This window comes from Artemia sp. Qi Xiang Cuo, chromosome 4, assembly GCF_049724085.1.
Source record: "Artemia sp. Qi Xiang Cuo chromosome 4, ASM4972408v1, whole genome shotgun sequence".
Taxonomy (NCBI): Eukaryota; Metazoa; Arthropoda; class Branchiopoda; order Anostraca; family Artemiidae; genus Artemia; species Artemia sp. Qi Xiang Cuo.
Window position 1 is genome coordinate 51,914,966 of NC_142797.1, and position 25,613 is coordinate 51,940,578.

General features: G+C 31.5%; 1 protein-coding gene across 1 annotated transcript in view; it reads left to right on the forward strand.

Moving 5' to 3' along the window:
• LOC148953218 (uncharacterized) overlaps nucleotides 1-25,613 on the forward strand; it is a 124,262-nt gene that overhangs the window by 98,592 nt on the left and 57 nt on the right. The window contains exon 3 of the mRNA XM_089087904.1: nucleotides 25,549-25,613. This exon is cut by the window's right edge and continues 57 nt beyond it. Within this exon, the coding sequence (XP_088944030.1) occupies nucleotides 25,549-25,613 (65 nt within the window). The remainder of the gene's footprint in view (nucleotides 1-25,548) is intronic.

Consider the following 25,613-nt stretch of genomic DNA (forward strand, 5'->3'; position numbering starts at 1 on the left):
ATTTCAATGACAGAAATCCAAAATGAAATTTGAAAAATCAAGAGAATGTAATTGTGACAAGGTTAACCACGACAAAGCACTACTGAAATATTCCAACTCTTGCATTTTAACGAAAGAAATCCAAAATGAACTTTGAAAAATCAAGAGAATGTAAGTGTGACAAGGTAAACCACGACAAAACACTACTGAAATATTCCAACTCTTGCATTTAAACGAAAGAAATCCAAAATGGATTTTGAAAAATCAAGAGAATGTAAGTGTGAAAAGGTAAACCACAACATATCACTACTGAAATATTCCAACTTTTGCATTTCAATGAAAGAAATCTAAAATGATCTTTGAAAAATCAAGAGAATGTAACTGTGACAAGGTAAAGCACAACAAAACACTACTGAAATATTCCAACTCTTGCATTTCAACGAAAGAAATCCAAAATTTTCTTTGAAAAATCAAGAGAATGTAAGTGTGACAAAGTGAACCACAACAAAACACTACTGAAATATTCTATCTCTTGCATTTCATTTAAAGAAATCCAAAATGAACTTTGAAAAATCTAGAGAATGTAATTGTGACAAGGTTAACCACGACAAAGCACTACTGAAATATTCCAACTCTTGCATTTTAACGAAAGAAATCCAAAATGAACTTTGAAAAATCAAGAGAATTTAAGTGTTACAAGGTAAACCACGACAAAAAAATACTGAAATATTCCAACTCTTGCATTTCAACGAAAGAAATCCAAAATGAACTTTGAAAAATCAAGAGAACGTAACTGTGACAAGGTAAAGCACAACAAAACACTACTGAAATATTCCAACTCTTGCATTTCAACGAAAGAAATTCAAAATGAACTTTGAAAAATCAAGAGAATGTAACTGTGACAATGTAAACCACTACAAAACACTACTGAAATATTCCAACTCTTGCATTTCAACGAGAGAAATCCAAAATGAACTTTGAAAAATCAAGAGAACGTAACTGTGACAAGGTAAAGCACTACAAAACACTACTGAAATATTCCAACTCATGCATTTCAACGACAGAAATTCAAAATGAAATATGAAAAATTATTAGAATGCAACTGTAAGACGGTAAAGCACGACAAAAAACTAGTGAAATATTCCAACTCTTGCATTTCAACAAAAGAAATTCAAAATAAACTTGAAAAATCAAGAGAACGTAAGTGTGACAAGGCAAACCACTACAAAACACTACTGAAATATTCCAACTCTTGCATTTCAACGAAAGAAATACAAAATGATCTTTGAAAAATCAAGAGAATGTAACTGTGACAAGGTAAACCACAACCGAACACTACTGAAATATTCCAACTCTTGCATTTCAATGAAAGAAATCCAAAATGAACTTTGAAAAATCAAGAGAATGTAATTGTGACAAGGTAAACTCTGACAAAACACTACTGAAATATTCCAACTCTTGCATTTTAATGAAAGAAATCCAAAATGAACTTTTAAAAATCAAGAGAATGTAAGTGTGACAAGGTAAACCACGACAAAACACTACTGAACTATTCCAACTCTTGCATTTCTATGAAAGAAATCCAAAATGAACTTTGAAAAATCAAGAGAATGTAATTGTGACAAGGTTAACCACGCCAAAGCACTACTGAAATATTCCAACTCTTGCATTTTAACGAAAGAAATCCAAAATGAACTTTGAAAAATCAAGAGAATGTAAGTGTGACAAGGTAAACCACGACAAAACACTACTGAAATATTCCAGCTCTTGCATTTAAACAAAAGAAATCCAAAATGGATTTTGAAAAATCAAGAGAATGTAAGTGTGAAAAGGTAAACCACAACAAATCACTACTGAAATATTCCAACTCTTGCATTTCAATGAAAGAAATCTAAAATGATCTTTGAAAAATCATGAGAATGTAACTGTGACAAGGTAAATCACAACAAAACACTACTGAAATATTCCAACTCTTGCATTTCAACGAAAGAAATCCAAAATTTTCTTTGAAAAATCAAGAGAATGTAAGTGTGACAAGGTAAACCACAACAAAACACTACTGAAATATTCTAACTCTTGCATTTCAATGAAAGAAATCCAAAATGAACTTTGAAAAATCAAGAGAATGTAACTGTGACAAGGTAAAGCACAACAAAACACTACTAAAATATTCCAACTCTTTCATTTCAATGAAAGAAATCCAAAATGAACTTTGAAAATCTAGAGAATGTAACTGTGACAAGGTAAACCACGACAAAACACTACTGAAATATTCCAACTCTTTCATTTCAAAGAAAGAAATCAAAAATGAATTTTGAAAAATCAAGAGAATGTAATTATGACAAGGTAAAACACGACAAAACACTACTGAAATATTCCAACTATTGCATTGCAACGAAAAAAATCCAAAATGAACTTTGAAAAATCTAGAGAATGTAACTGTGATAAGGTAAACCACGACAAAACACTACTGAAATATTCCAACTCTTGCATTTCAATGAAATAAATCCAAAATGAACTTTGAAAAATCAAGAGAATGTAATTGTGATAAGGTAAACTACGACAAAACACTACTGAAATATTCCAACTCTTGCATTTTAATGAAAGAAATCCAAAATGAACTTTTAAAAATCAATAGAATGTAAGTGTGATAAGGTAAACCACGACAAAACACTACTGAAATATTCCAACTCTTGCATGTCAATGAAAGAAATCCAAAATGAACTTTGAAAAATCAAGAGTATGTAATTGTGACAAGGTAAACCACGACAAAGCACTACTGAAATATTCCAACTCTTGCATTTCAACGATAGAAATCCAAAATTTTCTTTGAAAAATCAAGAGAATATAAGTGTGACAAAGTGAACCACAACAAAACACTACTGAAATATTCTAACTCTTGCATTTCAATGAAAGAAATCCAAAATGAACTTTGAAAAATCAAGAGAATGTAACTGTGACAAGGTAAACCACGACAAAACACTACTGAAATATTCCAACTCTTGCATTTCAACGAAAGAAATCCAAAATGAACTTTGAAAAATCTAGAGAATGTAACTGTGACAAGGTAAACCACGACAAAACACTACTGAAATATTCTAACTCTTGTATTTCAACGAAAGAAATCCAAAATAAACTTTGAAAATCTAGAGAATGTAACTGTGACAAGGTAAACCACGACAAAACACTACTGAAATATTCCAACTCTTGTATTTCAAAGAAAGAAATACAAAATGAATTTTGAAAAATCAAGAGAATGTAATTATGACAAGGTAAAACACGACAAAACACTACTGAAATATTGCAACTATTGCATTTCAACGAAATAAATCCAAAATGAACTTTGAAAAGTCAAGAGAATGTAAGTTTGATAAGGTAAACCACGACAAAACACTACTGAAATATTCCAACTCTTGCATTTCATTGAAAAAAATCCAAAATGAACTTTGAAAAATCAAGAGAATGTAATTGTGACAGGGTAAACTACGAAAAAACACTACTGAAATATTCCAACTCTTGCATTTTAATGAAAGAAATCCAAAATGAACTTTGAAAAATCAAGAGAATGTAACTGTGCCAAGGTAAACCACGACAAAACACTACTGAAATATTACAACTCTTGCATTTTAACGAAAGAAATCCAAAATGAACTTTGAAAAATCAAGAGAATGTAAGTGTGACAAGGTAAACCACGATGAAACACTACTGAAATATTCCAACTCTTGCATTTCAACGAAAGAAATCCAAAATGGAATTTGAAAAATCAAGAGAATGTATATGTGAAAAGGTAAACCAAAACAAAACACTACTGAAATATTCCAACTCTTGCATTTCAACGAAAGAAATCCAAAATGATCTTTGAAAAATCAAGAGAATGTAAGTGTGACAAGGTAAACCACGACAAAACACTACTGAAATATTCCCACTCTTGCATTTCAACGAAAGAAATCAAGAGAATGTAACTTTGAAAAATCAAGAGAAAGTAACTGTGACATGGTTAACCACGACAAAGCACTACTGAAATATTCCAACTCTTGCATTTTAACGAAAGAAATCCAAAATGAAGTTTGAAAAATGAAGAGAATGTAAGTGTGACAAGGTAAACCACGACAAAACACTACTAAAATATTCCAGCTCTTGCATTTAAACGAAAGAAATCCAAAATGTATTTTTAAAAATCAAGAGAATGTAAGTGTGAAAAGGTAAACCACAACAAATCACTACTGAAATATTCCAACTCTTGCATTTCAATGAAAGAAATCTAAAATGATCTTTGAAAAATCAAGAGAATGTAACTGTGACAAGGTAAAGCACAACAAAACACTACTGAAATATTCCAACTCTTGCATTTCAACGAAAGAAATCCAAAATTTTCTTTGAAAAATCAAGAGAACGTAACTGTGACAAGGCAAAGCACTACAAAACACTACTGAAATATTCCATCTCTTGCATTTCAATGAAAGAAATCCAAAATGAACTTTGAAAAATCAAGAGAATATAACTGTGACAAGGTAAACCACAACCGAACACTACTGAAATATTCCAACTCTTGCATTTCAACGAAAGAAATCCAAAATGAACTTTGAAAAATCAAGAGAATGTAATTGTGACAAGGTAAACTATGACAAAACACTACTGAAATATTCCAACTCTTGCATTTTAATGAAAGAAATCCAAAATGAAATATTAAAAATCAAGAGAATGTAAGTGTGACAAGGTAAACCACGACAAAACACTACTGAAATATTCCAACTCTTGCATTTCTATGAAAGAAATCCAAAATGAACTTTGAAAAATCAAGAGAATGTAATTGTGACAAGGTTAACCACGCCAAAGCACTACTGAAATATTCCAACTCTTGCATTTTAACGAAAGAAATCCAAAATGAACTTTGAAAAATCAAGAGAATGTAAGTGTGACAAGGTAAACCACGACAAAACACTACTGAAATATTCCAACTCTTGCATTTAAACAAAAGAAATCCAAAATGGATTTTGAAAAATCAAGAGAATGTAAGTGTGAAAAGGTAAACCACAACAAATCACTACTGAAATATTCCAACTCTTGCATTTCAATGAAAGAAATCTAAAATGATCTTTGAAAAATCATGAGAATGTAACTGTGACAAGGTAAAACACAACAAAACACTACTGAAATATTCCAACTCTTGCATTTCAAAGAAAGAAATCCAAAATTTTCTTTGAAAAATCAAGAGAATGTAAGTGTGACAAGGTAAACCACAACAAAACACTACTGAAATATTCTAACTCTTGCATTTCAATGAAAGAAATCCAAAATGAACTTTGAAAAATCAAGAGAATGTAACTGTGACAAGGTAAACCACAACAAAATACTACTAAAATATTCCAACTCTTTCATTTCAATGAAAGAAATCCAAAATGAACTTTGAAAATCTAGAGAATGTAAGTGTGACAAGGTAAACCACGACAAAACACTACTGAAATATTCCAACTCTTGCATTTCAAAGAAAGAAATCCAAAATGAAATTTGAAAAATCAAGAGAATGTAACTGTGACAAGGTAAAACACGACAAAACACTACTGAAATATTCCAACTATTGCATTGCAACGAAAAAAATCCAAAATGAACTTTGAAAAATCTAGAGAATGTAACTGTGATAAGGTAAACCACGACAAAACACTACTGAAATATTCCAACTCTTGCATTTCAATGAAAGAAATCAAAAATGAACTTTGAAAAATCAAGAGAATGTAATTGTGATAAGGTAAACTACGACAAAACACTACTGAAATATTCCAACTCTTGCATTTTAATGAAAGAAATCCAAAATGAACTTTTAAAAATCAATAGAATGTAAGTGTGATAAGGTAAACCACGACAAAACACTACTGAAATATTCCAACTCTTGCATGTCAATGAAAGAAATCCAAAATGAACTTTGAAAAATCAAGAGTATGTAATTGTGACAAGGTAAACCACGACAAAGCACTACTGAAATATTCCAACTCTTGCATTTCAACGATAGAAATCCAAAATTTTCTTTGAAAAATCAAGAGAATGTAAGTGTGACAAAGTGAACCACAACAAAACACTACTGAAATATTCTAACTCTTGCATTTCAATGAAAGAAATCCAAAATGAACTTTGAAAAATCAAGAGAATGTAACTGTGACAAGGTAAACCACAACAAAACACTACTGAAATATTCCAACTCTTGCATTTCAACGAAAGAAATCCAAAATGAACTTTGAAAAATCTAGAGTATGTAACTGTGACAAGGTAAACCACGACAAAACACTATTGAAATATTCTAACTCTTGTATTTCAACGAAAGAAATCCAAAATAAACTTTGAAAATCTAGAGAATGTAACTGTGACAAGGTAAACCACGACAAAACACTACTGAAATATTCCAACTCTTGTATTTCAAAGAAATAAATACAAAATGAATTTTGAAAAATCAAGAGAATTTAATTATGACAAGGTAAAACACGACAAAACACTACTGAAATATTGCAACTATTGCATTGCAACGAAATAAATCCAAAATGAACTTTGAAAAATCTAGAGAATGTAACTGTGATAAGGTAAACCACGACAAAACACTACTGAAATATTCCAACTCTTGCATTTCAATGAAAGAAATCCAAAATGAACTTTTAAAAATCTAGAGAATGTAATTGTGACAAGGTAAACTACGAAAAAACACTACTGAAATATTCCAACTCTTGTATTTTAATGAAAGAAATCCAAAATGAACTTTTAAAAATCAAGAGAATGTAACTGTGACAAGTTAAACCACGACAAAACACTACTGAAATATTCCAACTCTTGCATTTTAACGAAAGAAATCCAAAATGAACTTTGAAAAATCAAGAGAATGTAAGTGTGACAAGGTAAACCACGATGAAACACTACTGAAATATTCCAACTCTTGCATTTCAACGAAAGAAATCCAAAATGGAATTTTAAAAATCAAGAGAATGTATATGTGAAAAGGTAAACCACAACAAAACACTACTGAAATATTCCATCTCTTTAATTTAATCAAAGTAAATTAAAAATAAACTTTGAAAAATCAAGAGAATGTACGTGTGACAATTTAAACCATGACAAAACATTACTGAAATATACAAACCCTTGAATTTCAATGGAAACATCCAAAATGAACTTTGAAAAATCAAGAGAATGTAAGTGTGACAAGGTTAACCACGACAAAGCACTACTGAAATATTCCAACTCTTGCATTTTAACGAAAGAAATCCAAAATGAACTTTGAAAAATGAAGAGAATGTAAGTGTGACAAGGTAAACCACGACAAAACACTACTAAAATATTCCAGCTCTTGCATTTAAACGAAAGAAATCCAAAATGGATTTTGAAAAATCAAGAGAATGTAAGTGTGAAAAGGTAAACCACAACAAATCACTACTGAAATATTCCAACTCTTGCATTTCAATGAAAGAAATCTAAAATGATCTTTGAAAAATCAAGAGAATGTAACTGTGACAAGGTAAAGCACAACAAAACACTACTGAAATATTCCAACTCTTGCATTTCAACGAAAGAAATCCAAAATTTTCTTTGAAAAATCAAGAGAATGTAATTGTGACAAAGTGAACCACAACAAAACACTACTGAAATATTCTAACTCTTGCATTTCAATGAAAGAAATCCAAAATGAACTTTGAAAAATCAAAAGAATGTAAGCGTGACAAGGTAAACGATGACAAAACACTACTGAAATATTACAACTCTTGCATTTCAATGAAAGAAATCCAAAATGAACTTTGAAAAATAAAGAGAATGTAACTCTGTAAAGGAAAACAATGATAAAAGAATACTGAAATATTCCAACTCTTGTATTTCAACTAAAGAAATCCAAAATGATCTTTGAAAAATCAATATAATATAACTGTTACAAGGAAAAACACGACAAAACACTACTGAAATATTCCAATTATTTCATTTAAACGAGATAAATCCAAAATGAACTTTGAAAAATCAAGAGAAGGTAACTGTGACAAGGTAAAGCACTACAAAACACTACTGAAATATTCCAACTCTTGCATTTCAATGAAAGAAATTCAAAATGAACTTTGAAAAATCAAGAGAATGTAACTGTGACAATGTAAACCATAACAAAACACAACTGAAATATTCCAACTCTTGCATTTCAACGAAAGAAATCCAAAATGAATTTTGAAAAATCAAGAGACTGTAAGTGTGACAAGGTAAACCACAACCGAACACTACTGCAATATTCCAACTCTTGCATTTCAACGAAAGAAATCCAAAATGAACTTTGAAAAATCTAGAGAATGTAACTGTGACAAGGTAAACCACGACAAAACACTACTGAAATATTCCAACTCTTTCATTTCAATGAAAGAAATCCAAAATAAACTTTGAAAATCTAGAGAATGTAACTGTGACAAGGTAAACCACGACAAAACACTACTGAAATATTCCAACTCTTGCGTTTCAAAGAAAGAAATCCAAAATGAATTTTGAAAAATCAAGAGAATGTAATTATGACAAGGTAAAACACGACAAAACACTACTGAAATATTCCAACTATTGCATTGCAGCGAAAAAAATCCAAAATGAAATTTGAAAAATCTAGAGAATAAAACTGTGACAAGGTAAAACACGACAAAACACTACTGAAATATTCCAACTCTTGCATTTCAATGAAAGAAATCCAAAATGAACTTTGAAAAATCAAGAGAATGTAATTGTGATAAGGTAAACCACGACAAAACACTACTGAAATATTCCAACTCTTGCATTTCAATGAAAGAAATCTAAAATGATCTTTGAAAAATCAAGAGAATGTAACTGTGACAAGGTAAAGCACAACAAAACACTACTGAAATATTCCAACTCTTGCATTTCAACGAAAATAATCCAAAATTTTCTTTAAAAATCAAGACAATGTAAGTGTGACAAAGTGAACCACAACAAAACACTACTGAAATATTCTAACTCTTGCATTTCATTTAAAGAAATCCAAAATGAACTTTGAAAAATCTAGAGAATGTAACTGTGACAAGGTAAACCACGACAAAACACTACTGAAATATTCTAACTCTTGCATTTCAACGAAAGAAATCCAAAATAAACTTTGAAAATGAAGAGAATGTAACTGTGACAAGGTAAACCACAACAGAAAAATACTGAAATATTTCAACTCTTGCATTTCAACGAAAGAAATCCAAAATGAAATTTGAAAAATCTAGAGAATGTAACTGTGACAAGATAAACCACGACAAAACACTACTGAAATATTCCAACTCTTGCATTGCAAGGAAAGAAATTCAAAATAAACTTTGAAAATCTAGAGAATGTAACTGTGACAAGGTAAACCACGACAAAACACTACTGAAATATTCCAACTCTTGCATTTCAAAGAAAGAAATCCAAAGTGAATTTTGAAAAATCAAGAGAATGTAATTATGACAAGGTAAAACACGACAAAACACTACTGAAATATTGCAACTATTGCATTGCAACGAAATAAATCCAAAATGAACTTTGAAAAGTCAAGAGAATGTAAGTGTGATAAGGTAAACCACGACAAAACACTACTGAAATATTCCAACTCTTGCATTTCATTGAAAGAAATCCAAAATGAACTTTGAAAAATCAAGAGAATGTAAGTGTGACAGGGTAAACTACGAAAAAAAAAATACTGAAATATTACAACTCTTGCATTATAATGAAAGAAATCCAAAATGAACTTTTAAAAATCAAGAGAATGTAAGTGTGACAAGGTAAACCACGACAAAACACTACTGAAATATTCCAACTCTTGCATTTCAATGAAAGAAATCCAAAAAGAAATTTTAAAAATCAAGAGAATGTAACTGTGACAAGGTAAACCACGACAAAGCACTACTGAAATATTCCAACTCTTGCATTTTAACGAAAGAAATCCAAAATGAACTTTGAAAAATCAAGAGAATGTAAGTGTGACAAGGTAAACCACGACAAAACACTACTGAAATATTCCAGCTCTTGCAATTAAACGAAAGAAATCCAAAATGGATTTTGAAAAATCAAGAGAATGTAAATGTGAAAAGGTAAACCACAACAAATCACAACTGAAATATTCCAACTCTTGCATTTAAATGAAAGAAATCTAAAATGATCTTTGAAAAATAAGGATAATGTAATTGTGACAATGTAAACCACAACAAAACACTACTGAAATATTCCAACTCTTGCATTTCAATGAAAGAAATCCAAAATCAACTTTGAAAAATCAAGAGAATTTAACTGTGACAAGGTAAACCACAACAAAATACTACTGAAAATTCCAACTCTTTCATTTCAACGTAAGAAATCCAAAATGATCTTTGAAAAATCAAGAGAATGTAAGTGTGACAATGTAAACCACGACAAAACACTACTGAAATATTCCAACTCTTTCATTTCAATGAAAGAAATCCAAAATGAACTTTGAAAATCTAGAGAATGTAACTGTGACAAGGTAAACCACGACAAAACACTACTGTAATATTCCAACTCTTGCGTTTCAAAGAAAGAAATCCAAAATCAATTTTGAAAAATCAAGAGAATGTAATTATGACAAGGTAAAACACGACAAAACACTACTGAAATATTCCAACTATTGCATTTCAACGAAAAAAATCCAAAATGAACTTTGAAAAATCTAGAGAATTAAACTGTGACAAGGTAAACCACGACAAAACACTACTGAAATATTCCAACTCTTGCATTTCAATGAAAGAAATCCAAAATGAACTTTGAAAAATCAAGAGAATGTAATTGTGATAAGGTAAACTACGACAAAACACTACTGAAATATTCCAACTCTTGCATTTTAATCAAAGAAATCCAAAATGAACTTTTAAAAATCAAGAGAATGTAAGTGTGATAAGGTAAACCACGACAAAACACTACTGAAATATTCCAACTCTTGCATTTCAAAGAAAGAAATCCAAAATGAACTTTGAAAAATCAAGAGAATGTAATTGTGACAAGGTTAACCACGACAAAGCACTACTGAAATATTCCAACTCTTGCATTTTAACGAAAGAAATCCAAAATGAACTTTGAAAAATCAAGAGAATGTAAGTGTGACAAGGTAAACCACGACAAAACACTACTGAAATATTCCAGCTCTTGCATTTAAACGAAAGAAATCCAAAATAAACTTTGAAAATGTAGAGAATGTAACTGTGACAAGGTAAACCACAACCGAACACTACTGAAATATTCCAACTCTTGCATTTCAACGAAAGAAATCCAAAATGAACTTTGAAAAATCTAGAGAATGTAACTGTGACAAGGTAAACGACGACAAAACACTACTGAAATATTCTAACTCTTGCATTTCAACGAAAGAAATCCAAAATAAACTTTGAAAATCTAGAGAATGTAACTGTGACAAGGTAAACCACGACAAAACACTACTGAAATATTCCAACTCTTGCATTTCAAAGAAAGAAATCCAAAATGAATTTTGAAAAATCAAGAGAATGTAATTATGACAAGGTAAAACACGACAAAACACTACTGAAATATTGCAACTATTGCATTGCAACGAAATAAATCCAAAATGAACTTTGAAAAATCTAGAGAATGTAACTGTGATAAGGTAAACCACGACAAAACACTACTGAAATATTCCAACTCTTGCATTTCATTGAAAGAAATCCAAAATGAACTTTGAAAAATCAAGAGAATGTAATTGTGACAAGGTAAACTACGAAAAAACACTAGTGAAATATTCCAACTCTTGCATTATAATGAAAGAAATCCAAAATGAACTTTTAAAAATCAAGAGAATGTAAGTGTGACAAGGTAAACCACGACAAAACACTACTGAAATATTCCAACTCTTGCATTTCAATGAAAGAAATCCAAAATGAACTTTGAAAAATCAAGAGAATGTAATTGTGACAAGGTTAACCACGACAAAGCACTACTGAAATATTCCAACTCTTGCATTTTAACGAAAGAAATCCAAAATGAACTTTGAAAAATCTAGAGAATGTAACTGTGATAAGGTAAACCACGACAAAACACTACTGAAATATTCCAGCTCTTGCAATTAAACGAAAGAAATCCAAAATGGATTTTGAAAAATCAAGAGAATGTAAATGTGAAAAGGTAAACCACAACAAATCACTACTGAAATATTCCAACTCTTGCATTTCAATGAAAGAAATCTAAAATGATCTTTGAAAAATAAGGATAATGTAATTGTGACAATGTAAACCACTACAAAACAGTACTGAAATATTCCAACTCTTGCATTTCAATGAAAGAAATCCGAAAACAACTTTGAAAAATCAAGAGAATTTAACTGTGACAAGGTAAACCACAACAAAATACTACTGAAAATTCCAACTCTTTCATTTCAACGAAAGAAATCCAAAATGATCTTTGAAAAATCAAGAGAATGTAAGTGTGACAAGGTAAACCACGACAAAACACTACTGAAATATTCCAACTCTTGCATTTCAATGAAAGAAATCCAAAATGAACTTTGAAAAATCAAGAGAATGTAATTGTGACAAGGTTAACCACGACAAAGCACTACTGAAATATTCCAACTCTTGCATTTTAACGAAAGAAATCCAAAATGAACTTTGAAAAATCAAGAGAATGTAAGTGTGACAAGGTAAACCACAACAAAGTACTACTGAAATATTCCAACTCTTGCATTGCAACGAAAGAAATCCAAAATGAACTTTGAAAAATCAAGAGAATGTAAGTGTGAAAAGGTAAACCACAACAAATCACTACTGAAATATTCCAACTCTTGCATTTCAATGAAAGAAATCCAAAATGAACTTTGAAAAATCAAGAGAATCTAACTGTGACAAGGTAAAGCACAACAAAACACTACTGAAATATTCCAACTCTTGCATTTCAACGAAACAAATCCAAAATGAACTTTGAAAAATCAAGAGAATGTAACTGTGACAAGGTAAACCACGACAAAACACTACTGAAATATTCCAACTCTTGCATTTCAATGAAAGAAATTCAAAATGAACTTTGAAAAATCAAGAGAATGTAACTGTGACAATGTAAACCATGACAAAACACTACTGAAATATTCCAACTCTTGCATTTCAACGAAAGAAATCCAAAATGAACTTTGAAAAATCAAGAGAACGTAACTGTGACAAGGCAAAGCACTACAAAACACTACTGAAATATTCCATCTCTTGCATTTCAATGAAAGAAATCCAAAATGAACTTTGAAAAATCAAGAGAATATAACTGTGACAAGGTAAACCACAACCGAACACTACTGAAATTATTCCAACTTTTGCATTTCAACGAAAGAAATCCAAAATGAACTTTGAAAAATCAAGAGAATGTAACTGTGACAAGGTAAACCACGACAAAACACTACTGAAACATTCCAACTCTTGCATTTCAACGAAAAAAATCCAAAATTAACTTTGAAAATCTAGAGAATGTAACTGTGACACGGTAAACCACGACAAAACACTACTGAAATATTCCAACTCTTGCATTTCAAAGAAAGAAATCCTAAATGAATTTTGAAAAATCAAGAGAATGTAATTATGACAAGGTAAAACACGACAAAACACTACTGAAATATTCCAACTATTGCATTGCAACGAAAGAAATCCAAAATGAACTTTGAAAAATCTAGAAAATGTAACTGTGATAAGGTAAACCACGACAAAACACTACTGAAATATTCCAACTCTTGCATTTCAATGAAAGAAATCCAAAATGAACTTTGAAAAATCAAGAGAATGTAATTTTAACAAGGTAAACCACGACAAAACACTAATGAAATATTCCAACTCTTGCATTTTAACCAAAGAAATCCAAAATGAACTTTTAAAAATCAAGAGAATGTAAGTGTGACAAGGTAAACCACGACAAAACACTACTGAAATATTCCAACTCTTGCATTTCTATGAAAGTAATCCAAAATGAAGTTTGAAAAATCAAGAGAATGTAACTGTTACAAGATAAACCACGACAAAGCACTACTGAAATATTCCAACTCTTGCATTTTAACGAAAGAAATCCAAAATGAACTTTGAAAAATCAAGAGAATGTAAGTGTGACAAGGTAAACCACGACAAAACACTACTGAAATATTCCAGCTCGTGCATTTAAACGAAAGAAATCCAAAATGGATTTTGAAAAATCAAGAGAATGTAAGTGTGAAAAGGTAAACCACAACAAATCACTACTGAAATATTCCAACTCTTGCATTTCAATGAAAGAAATCTAAAATGATCTTTGAAAAATCAAGAGAATGTAACTGTGACAAGGTAAAGCACAACAAAACACTACTGAAATATTCCAACTCTTGCATTTCAACGAAAGAAATCCAAAATTTTCTTTGAAAAATCAAGAGAATGTAAGTGTGACAAAGTAAACCACAACAAAACACTACTGAAATATTCCAACTCTTGCATTTCAACGAAGGAAAACCAAAATGAGCTCTGAAAAATCAAGAGAATGTAACCGTGACAAGGTAAACCACAAAAAAACGCTACTGAAATATTCCAACTCTTGCATTTCAACGAAATAAATCCAAAAAGAACTTTGAAAAATCAAGAGAATGTAAGTGTGACAAGGTAAAACACGACAAAACAATACTTAAATATTCCAACTCTTGCATTTCAAAGAAATAAATCCAAAATGAACTTTGAAAAATCTAGAGAATGTAACTGTGACAAGGTAAACCACGACAAAACACTACTGAAATATTCTAACTCTTGCATTTCAACGAAAGAAATCCAAAATAAACTTTGAAAATCTAGAGATTGTAACTGTGACAAGGTAAACCACGACAAAACACTACTGAAATATTCTAACTCTTGCATTTCAAAGAAAGAAATCCAAAATGAATTTTGACAAATCAAGAGAATGTAATTATGACAAGGTAAAACACGACAAAACACTACTGAAATATTCCAACAATTGCATTGCAACGAAAGACATCCAAAATGAACTTTGAAAAATCTAGAGAATGTAACTGTGACAAGGTAAACCACGACAAAACACTACTGAAATATTCTAACTCTTGCATTTCAACGAAAGAAATCCAAAATAAACTTTGAAAATCTAGAGAATGTAACTGTGACAAGGTAAACCACGACAAAACACTACTGAAATATTCTAACTCTTGCATTTCAACGAAAGAAATCCAAAATAAACTTTGAAAATCTAGAGAATGTAACTGTGACAAGGTAAACCACGACAAAACACTACTGAAATATTCCAACTCTTGCATTTCAAAGAAAGAAATACAAAATGAATTTTGAAAAATCAAGAGAATGTAATTATGACAAGGTAAAACACGACAAAACACTACTGAAATATTGCAACTATTGAATTGCAACGAAATAAATCCAAAATGAACTTTGAAAAATCTAGAGAATGTAACTGTGATAAGGTAAACCACGACAAAACACTACTGAAATATTCCAACTCTTGCATTTCAATGAAAGAAATCCAAAATGAACTTTGAAAAATCAAGAGAATGTAATTGTGACAGGGTAAACTACGAAAAAACACTAGTGAAATATTCCAACTCTTGCATTATAATGAAAGAAATCCAAAATGAACTTTTAAAAATCAAGAGAATGTAAGTGTGACAAGGTAAACCACGACAAAACACTACTGAAATATTCCAGCTCTTGCATTTAAACGAAAGAAATCCAAAATGGATTTTGAAAAATCAAGAGAATGTAAATGTGAAAAGGTAAACCAAAACAAATCACTACTGAAATATTCCAACTCTTGCATTTCAATGAAAGAAATCTAAAATGATCTTTGAAAAATCAAGAGAATGTAACTGTGACAAGGTAAAGCACAACAAAACACTACTGAAATATTCCAACTCTTGCATTTCAATGAAAGAAATCCAAAATGAACTTTGAAAAATCAAGAAAATGTAACCTTGACAAGAAAAACCACAACAAAACACTACTGAAATATTCCAACTCTTGCATTTTAACGAAAGAAATCCAAAATGATCTTTGAAAAATCAAGAGAATGTAAGTGTGACAAGGTAAACCACGACAAAACATTACTGAAATATTCCAACTCTTGAATTTCAATGAAAGAAATCTAAAATGAACTTTGAAAAATCAAGAGAATGTAATTGTGACAAGGTTAACCACGACAAAGCACTACTGAAATATTCCAACTCTTGCATTTTAACGAAATAAATCCAAAATGAAGTTTGAAAAATGAAGAGAATGTAAGTGTGACAAGGTAAACCACGACAAAACACTACTGAAATATTCCAGCTCTTTCATTTAAACGAAAGAAATCCAAAATGGATTTTGAAAAATCAAGAGAATGTAAGTGTGAAAAGGTAAACCACAACAAATCACTACTGAAATATTCCAACTCTTGCATTTTAATGAAAGAAATCTAAAATGATCTTTGAAAAATCAAGAGAATGTAACTGTGACAAGGTAAAGCACAACAAAACACTACTGAAATATTCCAACTCTTGCATTTCAACGAAAGAAATCCAAAATTTTCTTTGAAAAATCAAGAGAATGTAATTGTGACAAAGTGAACCACAACAAAACACTACTGAAATATTCTAACTCTTGCATTTCAATGAAAGAAATCCAAAATTAACTTTGTAAAATCAAAAGAATGTAAGCGTGACAAGGTAAACGATGACAAAACACTACTGAAATATTCCAACTCTTGCATTTCAATGAAAGAAATCCAAAATGAACTTCGAAAAATCAAGAGAATGTAACCATGATAAGGTAAACCATAACAAAACACAACTGAAATATTCAAACTCTTGCATTTCAACGAAAGAAATCCAAAATTATCTTTGAAAAATCAAGAGAATGTAAGTTTTACAATGTAAAGCACGACCAAACAATACTGAACTATTTCAACTCTTGCATTTCAACGAGATAAATCCAAAATGAACTTTGAAAAATCTAGAGAACGTAACTGTGACAAGGTAAAGCACTACAAAACACTACTTAAATATTCCAACTCTTGCATTTCAATGAAAGAAATTCAAAATGAACTTTGAAAAATCAAGAGAATGTAACTGTGACAATGTAAACCACAACAAAACACTACTGAAATATTCCAACTCTTGCATTTCAACGAAAGAAATCCAAAATGAATTTTGAAAAATCAAGAGACTGTAATTGTGACAAGGTAAATAACAACCGAACACTACTGAAATATTCCAACTCTTGCATTTCAACGAAAGAAATCCAAAATGAACTTTGAAAAATCTAGAGAATGTAACTGTGACAAGGTAAACCACGACAAAACACTACTGAAATATTCCAACTCTTTCATTTCAACGAAAGAAATCAAAAATAAACTTTGAAAATCTAGAGAATGTAACTGTGACAATGTAAACCACGACAAAACAATACTGAAATATTCCAACTCTTGCATTTCAAAGAAAGAAATCCAAAATCAATTTTGAAAAATCAAGAGAATGTAATTATGACAAGGTAAAACACGACAAAACACTACTGAAATATTGCAACTATTGCATTGCAACGAAATAAATCCAAAATGAACTATTAAAAATCTAGAGAATAAAACTGTGATAAGGTAAACCACGACAAAACACTACTGAAATATTCCAACTCTTGCATTTCAATGAAATAAATCCAAAATGAACTTTGAAAAATCAAGAGAATGTAATTGTGATAAGGTAAACTACGACAAAACACTACTGAAATATTCCAACTCTTGCATTTTAATGAAAGAAATCCAAAAAGAACTTTTAAAAATCAAGAGAATGTAAGTGTGACAAGGTAAACCACGACAAAACACTACTGAAATATTCCAACTCTTGCATTTCAATGACAGAAATACAAAATGAACTTTGAAAAATCAAGAGAATGTAATTGTGACAAGGTTAACCACGACAAAGCACTACTGAAATATTCCAACTCTTGCATTTTAACGAAAGAAATCCAAAATGAACTTTGAAAAATCAAGAGAATGTAAGTGTGACAAGGTAAACCACGACAAAACACTACTGAAATATTCCAGCTCTTGCATATAAACGAAAGAAATCCAAAATGGATTTTGAAAAATCAAGAGAATGTAAGTGTGAAAAGGTAAACCACAACATATCACTACTGAAATATTCCAACTTTTGCATTTCAATGAAAGAAATCTAAAATGATCTTTGAAAAATCAAGAGAATGTAACTGTGACAAGGTAAAGCACAACAAAACACTACTGAAATATTCCAACTCTTGCATTTCAACGAAAATAATCCAAAATTTTCTTTAAAAATCAAGACAATGTAAGTGTGACAAAGTGAACCACAACAAAACACTACTGAAATATTCTAACTCTTGCATTTCATTTAAAGAAATCCAAAATGAACTTTGAAAAATCTAGAGAATGTAACTGTGACAAGGTAAACCACGACAAAACACTACTGAAATATTCTAACTCTTGCATTTCAACGAAAGAAATCCAAAATAAACTTTGAAAATCTAGAGAATGTAACTGTGACAAGGTAAACCACAACCGAACACTACTGAAATATTTCAACTCTTGCATTTCAACGAAAGAAATCCAAAATGAAATTTGAAAAATCTAGAGAATGTAACTGTGACAAGGTAAACCACGAAAAAACACTACTGAAATATTCTAACTCTTGCATTTCAACTAAATAAATCCAAAATAAACTTTTAAAATCTAGAGAATGTAACTGTGACATGGTAAACCACGACAAAACACTACTGAAATATTCCAACTCTTGCATTTCAAAGAAAGAAATCCAAAATGAATTTTGAAAAATCAAGAGAATGTAATTATGACAAGGTAAAACACGACAAAACACTACTGAAATATTCCAACTACTGCATTGCAACGAAATAAATCCAAAATGAACTTTGAAAAATCAAGAGAATGTAACTGTGATAAGGTAAACCACGACAAAACACTACTGAAATATTCCAACTCTTGCATTTCATTGAAAGAAATCCAAAATGAACTTTGAAAAATCAAGAGAATGTAATTGTGACAGGGTAAACCACGAAAAAACACTAGTGAAATATTCCAACTCTTGCATTTTAATGAAAGAAATCCAAAATGAACTTTTAAAAATCAAGAGAATGTAAGTGTGACAAGGTAAACCACGACAAAACACTACTGAAATATTCAAACTCTTGCATTTCAATGAAAGAAATCCAAAACGAACTTTGAAAAATCAAGAGAATGTAATTGTGACAAGGTTAACCACGACAAAGCACTACTGAAATATTCCAACTCTTGCATTTTAACGAAAGAAATCCAAAATGAACTTTGAAAAATAAAGAGAATGTAACTGTGACAAGGTAAACAACGACAAAACACTACTGAAATATTCCAGCTCTTGCAATTAAACGAAAGAAATCCAAAATGGATTTTGAAAAATCAAGAGAATGTAAATGTGAAAAGGTAAACCACAACAAATCACTACTGAAATATTCCAACTCTTGCATTTCAATGAAAGAAATCCAAAATGATCTTTGAAAAATAAGGAGAATGTAACTGTGACAATGTAAACCACAACAAAACACTACTGAAATATTCCAACTCTTGCATTTCAATGAAAGAAATCCAAAATCAACTTTGAAAAATCAAGAGAATTTAACTGTGACAAGGTAAACCACAACAAGATACTACTGAAAATTCCAACTCTTTCATTTCAACGAAAGAAATCCAAAATGATCTTTGAAAAATCAAGAGAATGTAAGCGTGACAAGGTAAACCACGACAAAACACTACTGAAATATTCCAACTCTTTCATTTCAATGAAAGAAATCCAAAATGAACTTTGAAAATCTAGAGAATGTAACTGTGACAAGGTAAACCACGACAAAACACTACTGAAATATTCCAACTCTTGCGTTTCAAAGAAAGAAATCCAAAATGAATTTTGAAAAATCAAGAGAATGTAATTATGACAAGGTAAAACACGACAAAACACTACTGAAATATTCCAACTATTGCATTGCAACGAAAAACATCCAAAATGAACTTTGAAAAATCAAGAGAATGTAAGTGTGATAAGGTAAACCACGACAAAACACTACTGAAATATTCCAACTCTTGCATTTCAATGAAAGAAATCCAAAATGAACTTTGAAAAATCAAGAGAATGTAATTGTGACAGGGTAAACCACGACAAAACACTACTGAAATATTCCAACTCTTGCATTTTAATGGAAGAAATCCAAAATGAACTTTTAAAAATCAAGAGAATGTAAGTATGACAAGGTAAACCACGGCAAAACACTACTGAAAGATTCCTACTCTTGCATTTCAACTAAAGAAATCCAAAATGAACTTTGAAAAATCAAGAGAATGTAACTGTGACAAGGTAAACCACGACAAAACACTACTGAAATATTCCAACTCTTTCACTTCAACGAAAGAAATCCAAACTGAACTTTGAAAAATCAGGAGAATGTATGTGTGACATGGTAAACCATGACATAACACTACTGAAATATTCCAACTCTTGCATTTCAATGAAAGAAATCCAAAATGAACTTTGAAAAATCCAGAGAATGTAATTGTGACAAGGTAAACCACGACAAAACACTACTGAAATATTCCAACTCTTTCATTTTAACGAAAGAAATCCAAAATGAACTTTTAAAAATCAAGAGAATGTAAGTGTTACAAGGTAAACCACTACAAAACACTACTTAAATATTCCAGCTCTTGCATTTCAATGAAAGACAACCGAAATGAACTTTGAAAAATCAAGAGAATGTAATTGTGACAAGGTAAACCATGACAAAACACTACTGAAATATTCCAACTCTTGCATTTCAACGAAAGAAATCCAAAATGAACTTTGAAAAATCTAGAGAATGTAACTGTGTCATGGTAAACCACGACAAAACACTACTGAAATATTTCAACTGTTGCATTTCCACGAAAGAAATCTAAAATGAACTTTGGAAAATCAAGAGAATGTAAGTGTGACAAGGTAAACCACGACAAAACACTATTGAAATATTCCAACTCTTGCATTTCAACGAAAGAAATCCAAAATGATCTTTGAAAAATCAAGAGAATGTGATCGTGACAAGGTAAACCACAACAAAACACTACTGAAATATTCCAACTCTTGCATTTCAACGGAAGAAATCCAAAATGACTTTTGAAAAATCAAGAGAATGTAACTGTGACAAGTTAAACCATGACAAAACACTACTGAAATATTCCAACTCTTGCATTTCAATGAAAGAAATTCGAAATGAACTTTGAAAAATCAAGAGAATGTAATTGTGACAAGCTAAACCACAACAAAACACTACTGAAATATTCCAACTCTTGCATTTCAACGAAAGAAATCCAAAAATGAACTTTGAAAAATCAAGAGAATGTAACTTTGACAATGTAAGCCATAACAAAACACTACTGAAATATTCCAACTCTTGCATTTCAACGAAAGAAATCCAAAATGAATTTTGAAAAATCAAGAGACTGTAAGTGTGACAAGGTAAACCACAACCGAACACTACTGAAATATTCCAACTCTTGCATTTCAACGAAAGAAATCCAAAATGAACTTTGAAAAATCTAGAGAATGTAGCTGTGACAAGGTAAACCACGACAAAACACTATTGAAATATTCCAACTCTTGCATTTCAACGACAGAAATCCAAAATGAACTTTGAAAATCTGGAGAATGTAATTTTGACCAGGTAAACCACGACAAAACACTACCGAAATATTCCAACTCTTGCATTTCAATGAGAGAAATCCAAAATGAATTTTGAAAAATCAAGAGAATGTAATTGTGACAAGGTAAACCACGACAAAACACTACTGAAATATTCCAACTCTTGCATTTCAACAAAAGAAATCAAAAATGAACTTTGAAAAATCTAGAGAATGTAACTGTGACAAGGTAAACCACGACGCAACACTACTGAAATGTTCAAACTCTTGCATTTCAATCAAAGAAATCCAAGATGAACTTTGGAAAACCAAGAGAATATAATTGTGACAAGGTAAACCACGACAAAACACTACTGAAGTTTTCCAACTCTTACATTTTAACGAAAGAAATCCTAAATGAACTTTGAAAAATCAAGAGAATGTAACTGTGACAAGGTAAACCACGAAAAAACACTACTGAAATATTTCAACTCATGCATTTCAACGAAAGAAATCCAAAATGAATTTTGAAAAATCAAGAGTATGTAATTGTGACAAGGTAAGCCACGATTAAACACTACTGAAATATTCCAATTCTTGCATTTTAACGAAAGAAATTCAAAACGAAATTTGAAAAATAAGAAAAGTCTAGGTGTGAAAATGTAGACCAGAAGAAGACACTACTGAAATATTCCACCTCTTGCATTTCAACGAAAGAAATCCACAATGAACCTTGAAAAATCTTGAAAATGTAAGTGTGTCAAAGACAACCCCAAAACAAAACTACTGAAATAATCCAGCTCTTTCACTTCATTGAAAGAAATCCAAACTGAACTTTGAAAAATCAGGAGAATGTATGTGTGACATGGTAAACCATGACAAAACACTACTGAAATATTCCAACTCTTTCATTTCAATGAAATAAATTAAAAATTAACTTTGAAAAATAAAGAGAATGTAATTGTGACAGTGTAAACCACAACAAAACACTACTGAAATATTCCAACTCTTTCATTTCATCTAAAGAAATCCAAAAAGAACTTTCAAAAATCAGAGAATGTAATTGTGACAAGGTAAACCACGACAAAACACTACTGAAATATCCCAACTCTTGCATTTCAATGACAGAAATCCAAAATGGACTTTGAAAAATCAAAAGACCGTAATTTTGACAAGGTAAACCACGACAAAACACTACTGAAATATTACAACTCTTGCATTTTGACGAAAGAAATTCAAAATGAACTATGAAAACTCAAGAGAATGTAACTGTGTCAAGGAAAACCACGACAAAACACTACCGAAATATTCCAACTCTTGCATTAAAATGAAAGAAATCCAAAATGAATTTCTAAAAATTAAGAGAATGTAAGTTTGAAAAGGTAAACCACGACAAATCACTACTGAAATATTCCAACTCTTGCATTTCAATGAAAGAAATCCAAAATGAACTTTGAAAAATCAAGAGAATGTAACTGTGACAAGGTAAAGCACAACAAAACGCTACTGAAATATTCCAACTCTTGCATTTCAACGAAAGAAATCGACAATGAACTTTGAAAAATCAAGAGAATGTAACTGTGACAAGGTAAACCACGACAAAACACTATTGAATTATTCCAACTCTTGCATTTCAACGAAAGAAATCCAAAATGAACTTTGAAAAATCAAGAGAATGTATGTGTGACAAGGTAAACCATGACAAAACACTACTGAAATATTCCAACTCTTGCATTTCAATGAAAGAAATCCAAAATGAACTTTGAAAAATCAAGAGAATGTAATTGTGACAAGGTAAACCACGACAAAACACTACTGTAATAATCCCACTCTTGCATTTCAATGAAAGAAATTCAAAATGGACTTTGAAAAATCAAGAGAATGTAACTGTGACACGGTAAACCACGACAAAACACTACGGAAATATTCCAACTGTTGCATTTCAACGAAAGAAATCTAAAATGAACTTTTAAAAATCAAGTGAATGTAAGTGTGACAAGGTAAACCATAACAAAACACTACTGAAATATTCCAACTCTTACATTTCAACGAAAGAAATTCAAAATGAACTTTGAAAAATCATGAGAATGTAACTGTGACAAGGTATACCACGACAAAACACTACTGGAATATTCCAACTCTTGCATTTCAACGAAATAAATCCAAAATGAACATTGAAAAATCAAGAGAATGTAACCGTGACAAGGTAAACCACAACAAAACACTAATGGTGGGATGGGAAGCCAAAAGTTGGGGGGATGGGGCCCTTCTGTGTCTCAAATGCGCAAATAAAAAAGTATTGAAAAATGAGGGGCAAAAAGTTGGGGGGCCCTTTGGGGCCCTAGGGGTGCCGGGGGGCTCTTTTGGGGCCCGGGTGGCCTTTGGGGGGCCGGGGGCATTTGGGGGTCTGGGGGGTATTTGGGGGTCTGGGGGGGGGGGCATTTGGGGGCCCGGGGGCATTTGAGGGTCCAGGGGGCCTTTGGGGGCCTGAGGGGAATTTTGGGGCCCGGGGGGCCTTTGGGGCCCATTGGAGTTGGGAGGGCCTTTGGTGTTGGGGTAGGGGACCTCACAACACTATTCAAATGGAACTTGTGTATTATAACGACCACGGAGTTTCACCCCAAATCATCTTCTAAATCATCTTCTAAAATGTCTCAATCGGTTTCGCCCAAATAATCCCCTAAAAGTAATTTATGCGTGTTCCTTTTGTTTTGGCATCCCTGCGCTGTCACATTTGAAATTCCTAGGAAACCCTTTCCCGCGTTAATCTCTTCATCTGTAAGATGTTCCTAGCTACACTATTATGGTTTGAATAGAATATCAATTTATCGCTAAGTCTAATGACCTGAGAAGCCATATTTAAAAATAGAATATCAATTTACCTCTTTAGAGTCCCGTATAATTCCTAGGAGACAAGTGATGTCATTTCTAATTCCCTTTTCGTGAATCAATAATTCTCCTTAGAAACAACAAATAAATTCTCCTTTCTTGAATCAACAATTCCCCTTAGAAACAACAAATAAATTCCCCTCGAGTCGATCAATACATTCCCCTCGATTATGCAAATCAATTTCTCAGAAATTCTCTCCCCTTCATGGATCGATAATCCTTGTCAGGTTATGTACTCGTAGTATTGGCTTAGAAAGAGACATGTGTCTCATTATTGGATCAATAATATGACGTCACTTAGCCCCGGAGTCAATATACTTAGAAACAGCTCCCCGATTGACCTTGAGAAGATACGTTCTTTTGATAACCGAATTATGTACTCCTGGGAGTCATTAGGGCCTTTCTACTAAGGAGTGCTCCCCATAGGAGGGATATTTCAAGTGAAAGTCGTATTTATAATAAAAATGTCATTCATCAGACACCTAGGGACTGGTCTACAGAGGAAAATGTTAAATTAAGTGAAGCGTTTTCAGAGGATGATGTAACTATAAGGCTAAGTGATTTAGAGAAGATAAATAACCAAGATAGATTGATAGAAGAGTTCACGGGGATTTTACATGAAACAGCAGGCCCAGCTCTTGGAAATAAAGGAGGCTGTAAGGATATAGAATTTTTTGATGAGGATTGTAGAATAAAAAAATTAGAATTGATTAAAGAAATGGAGATTTTGAGGGAAGAGAAAAAAGAGGAAAATAGGCTTCGACTAGTAACAAGGTTTAAAAATGTTCGCCGAGAGCATAAACGCCTTTTAAAACAGAAGAAGAGACTGGCTATTCAAAACGGTAAGGAGGAGCTGATCCAGTTTTATGAAAAGAGCGATATGCGGTATTTCTGGAGAAAGATGTAAAAAAGGGGCCTCCATAGCTCAGCCAAAAGTACCTAACCTGTAAACATGGCCTACATACTACAACGACGTGGTTCAGGAAGACTATTCGTTTGACTGCTGGTTCAGCGACGAATTATCGAATACAGAGAATGAGACCAGTCTCCCACTGAAAGAACACGATTATGATCTGATAAAACCTGCATCGGAAGAA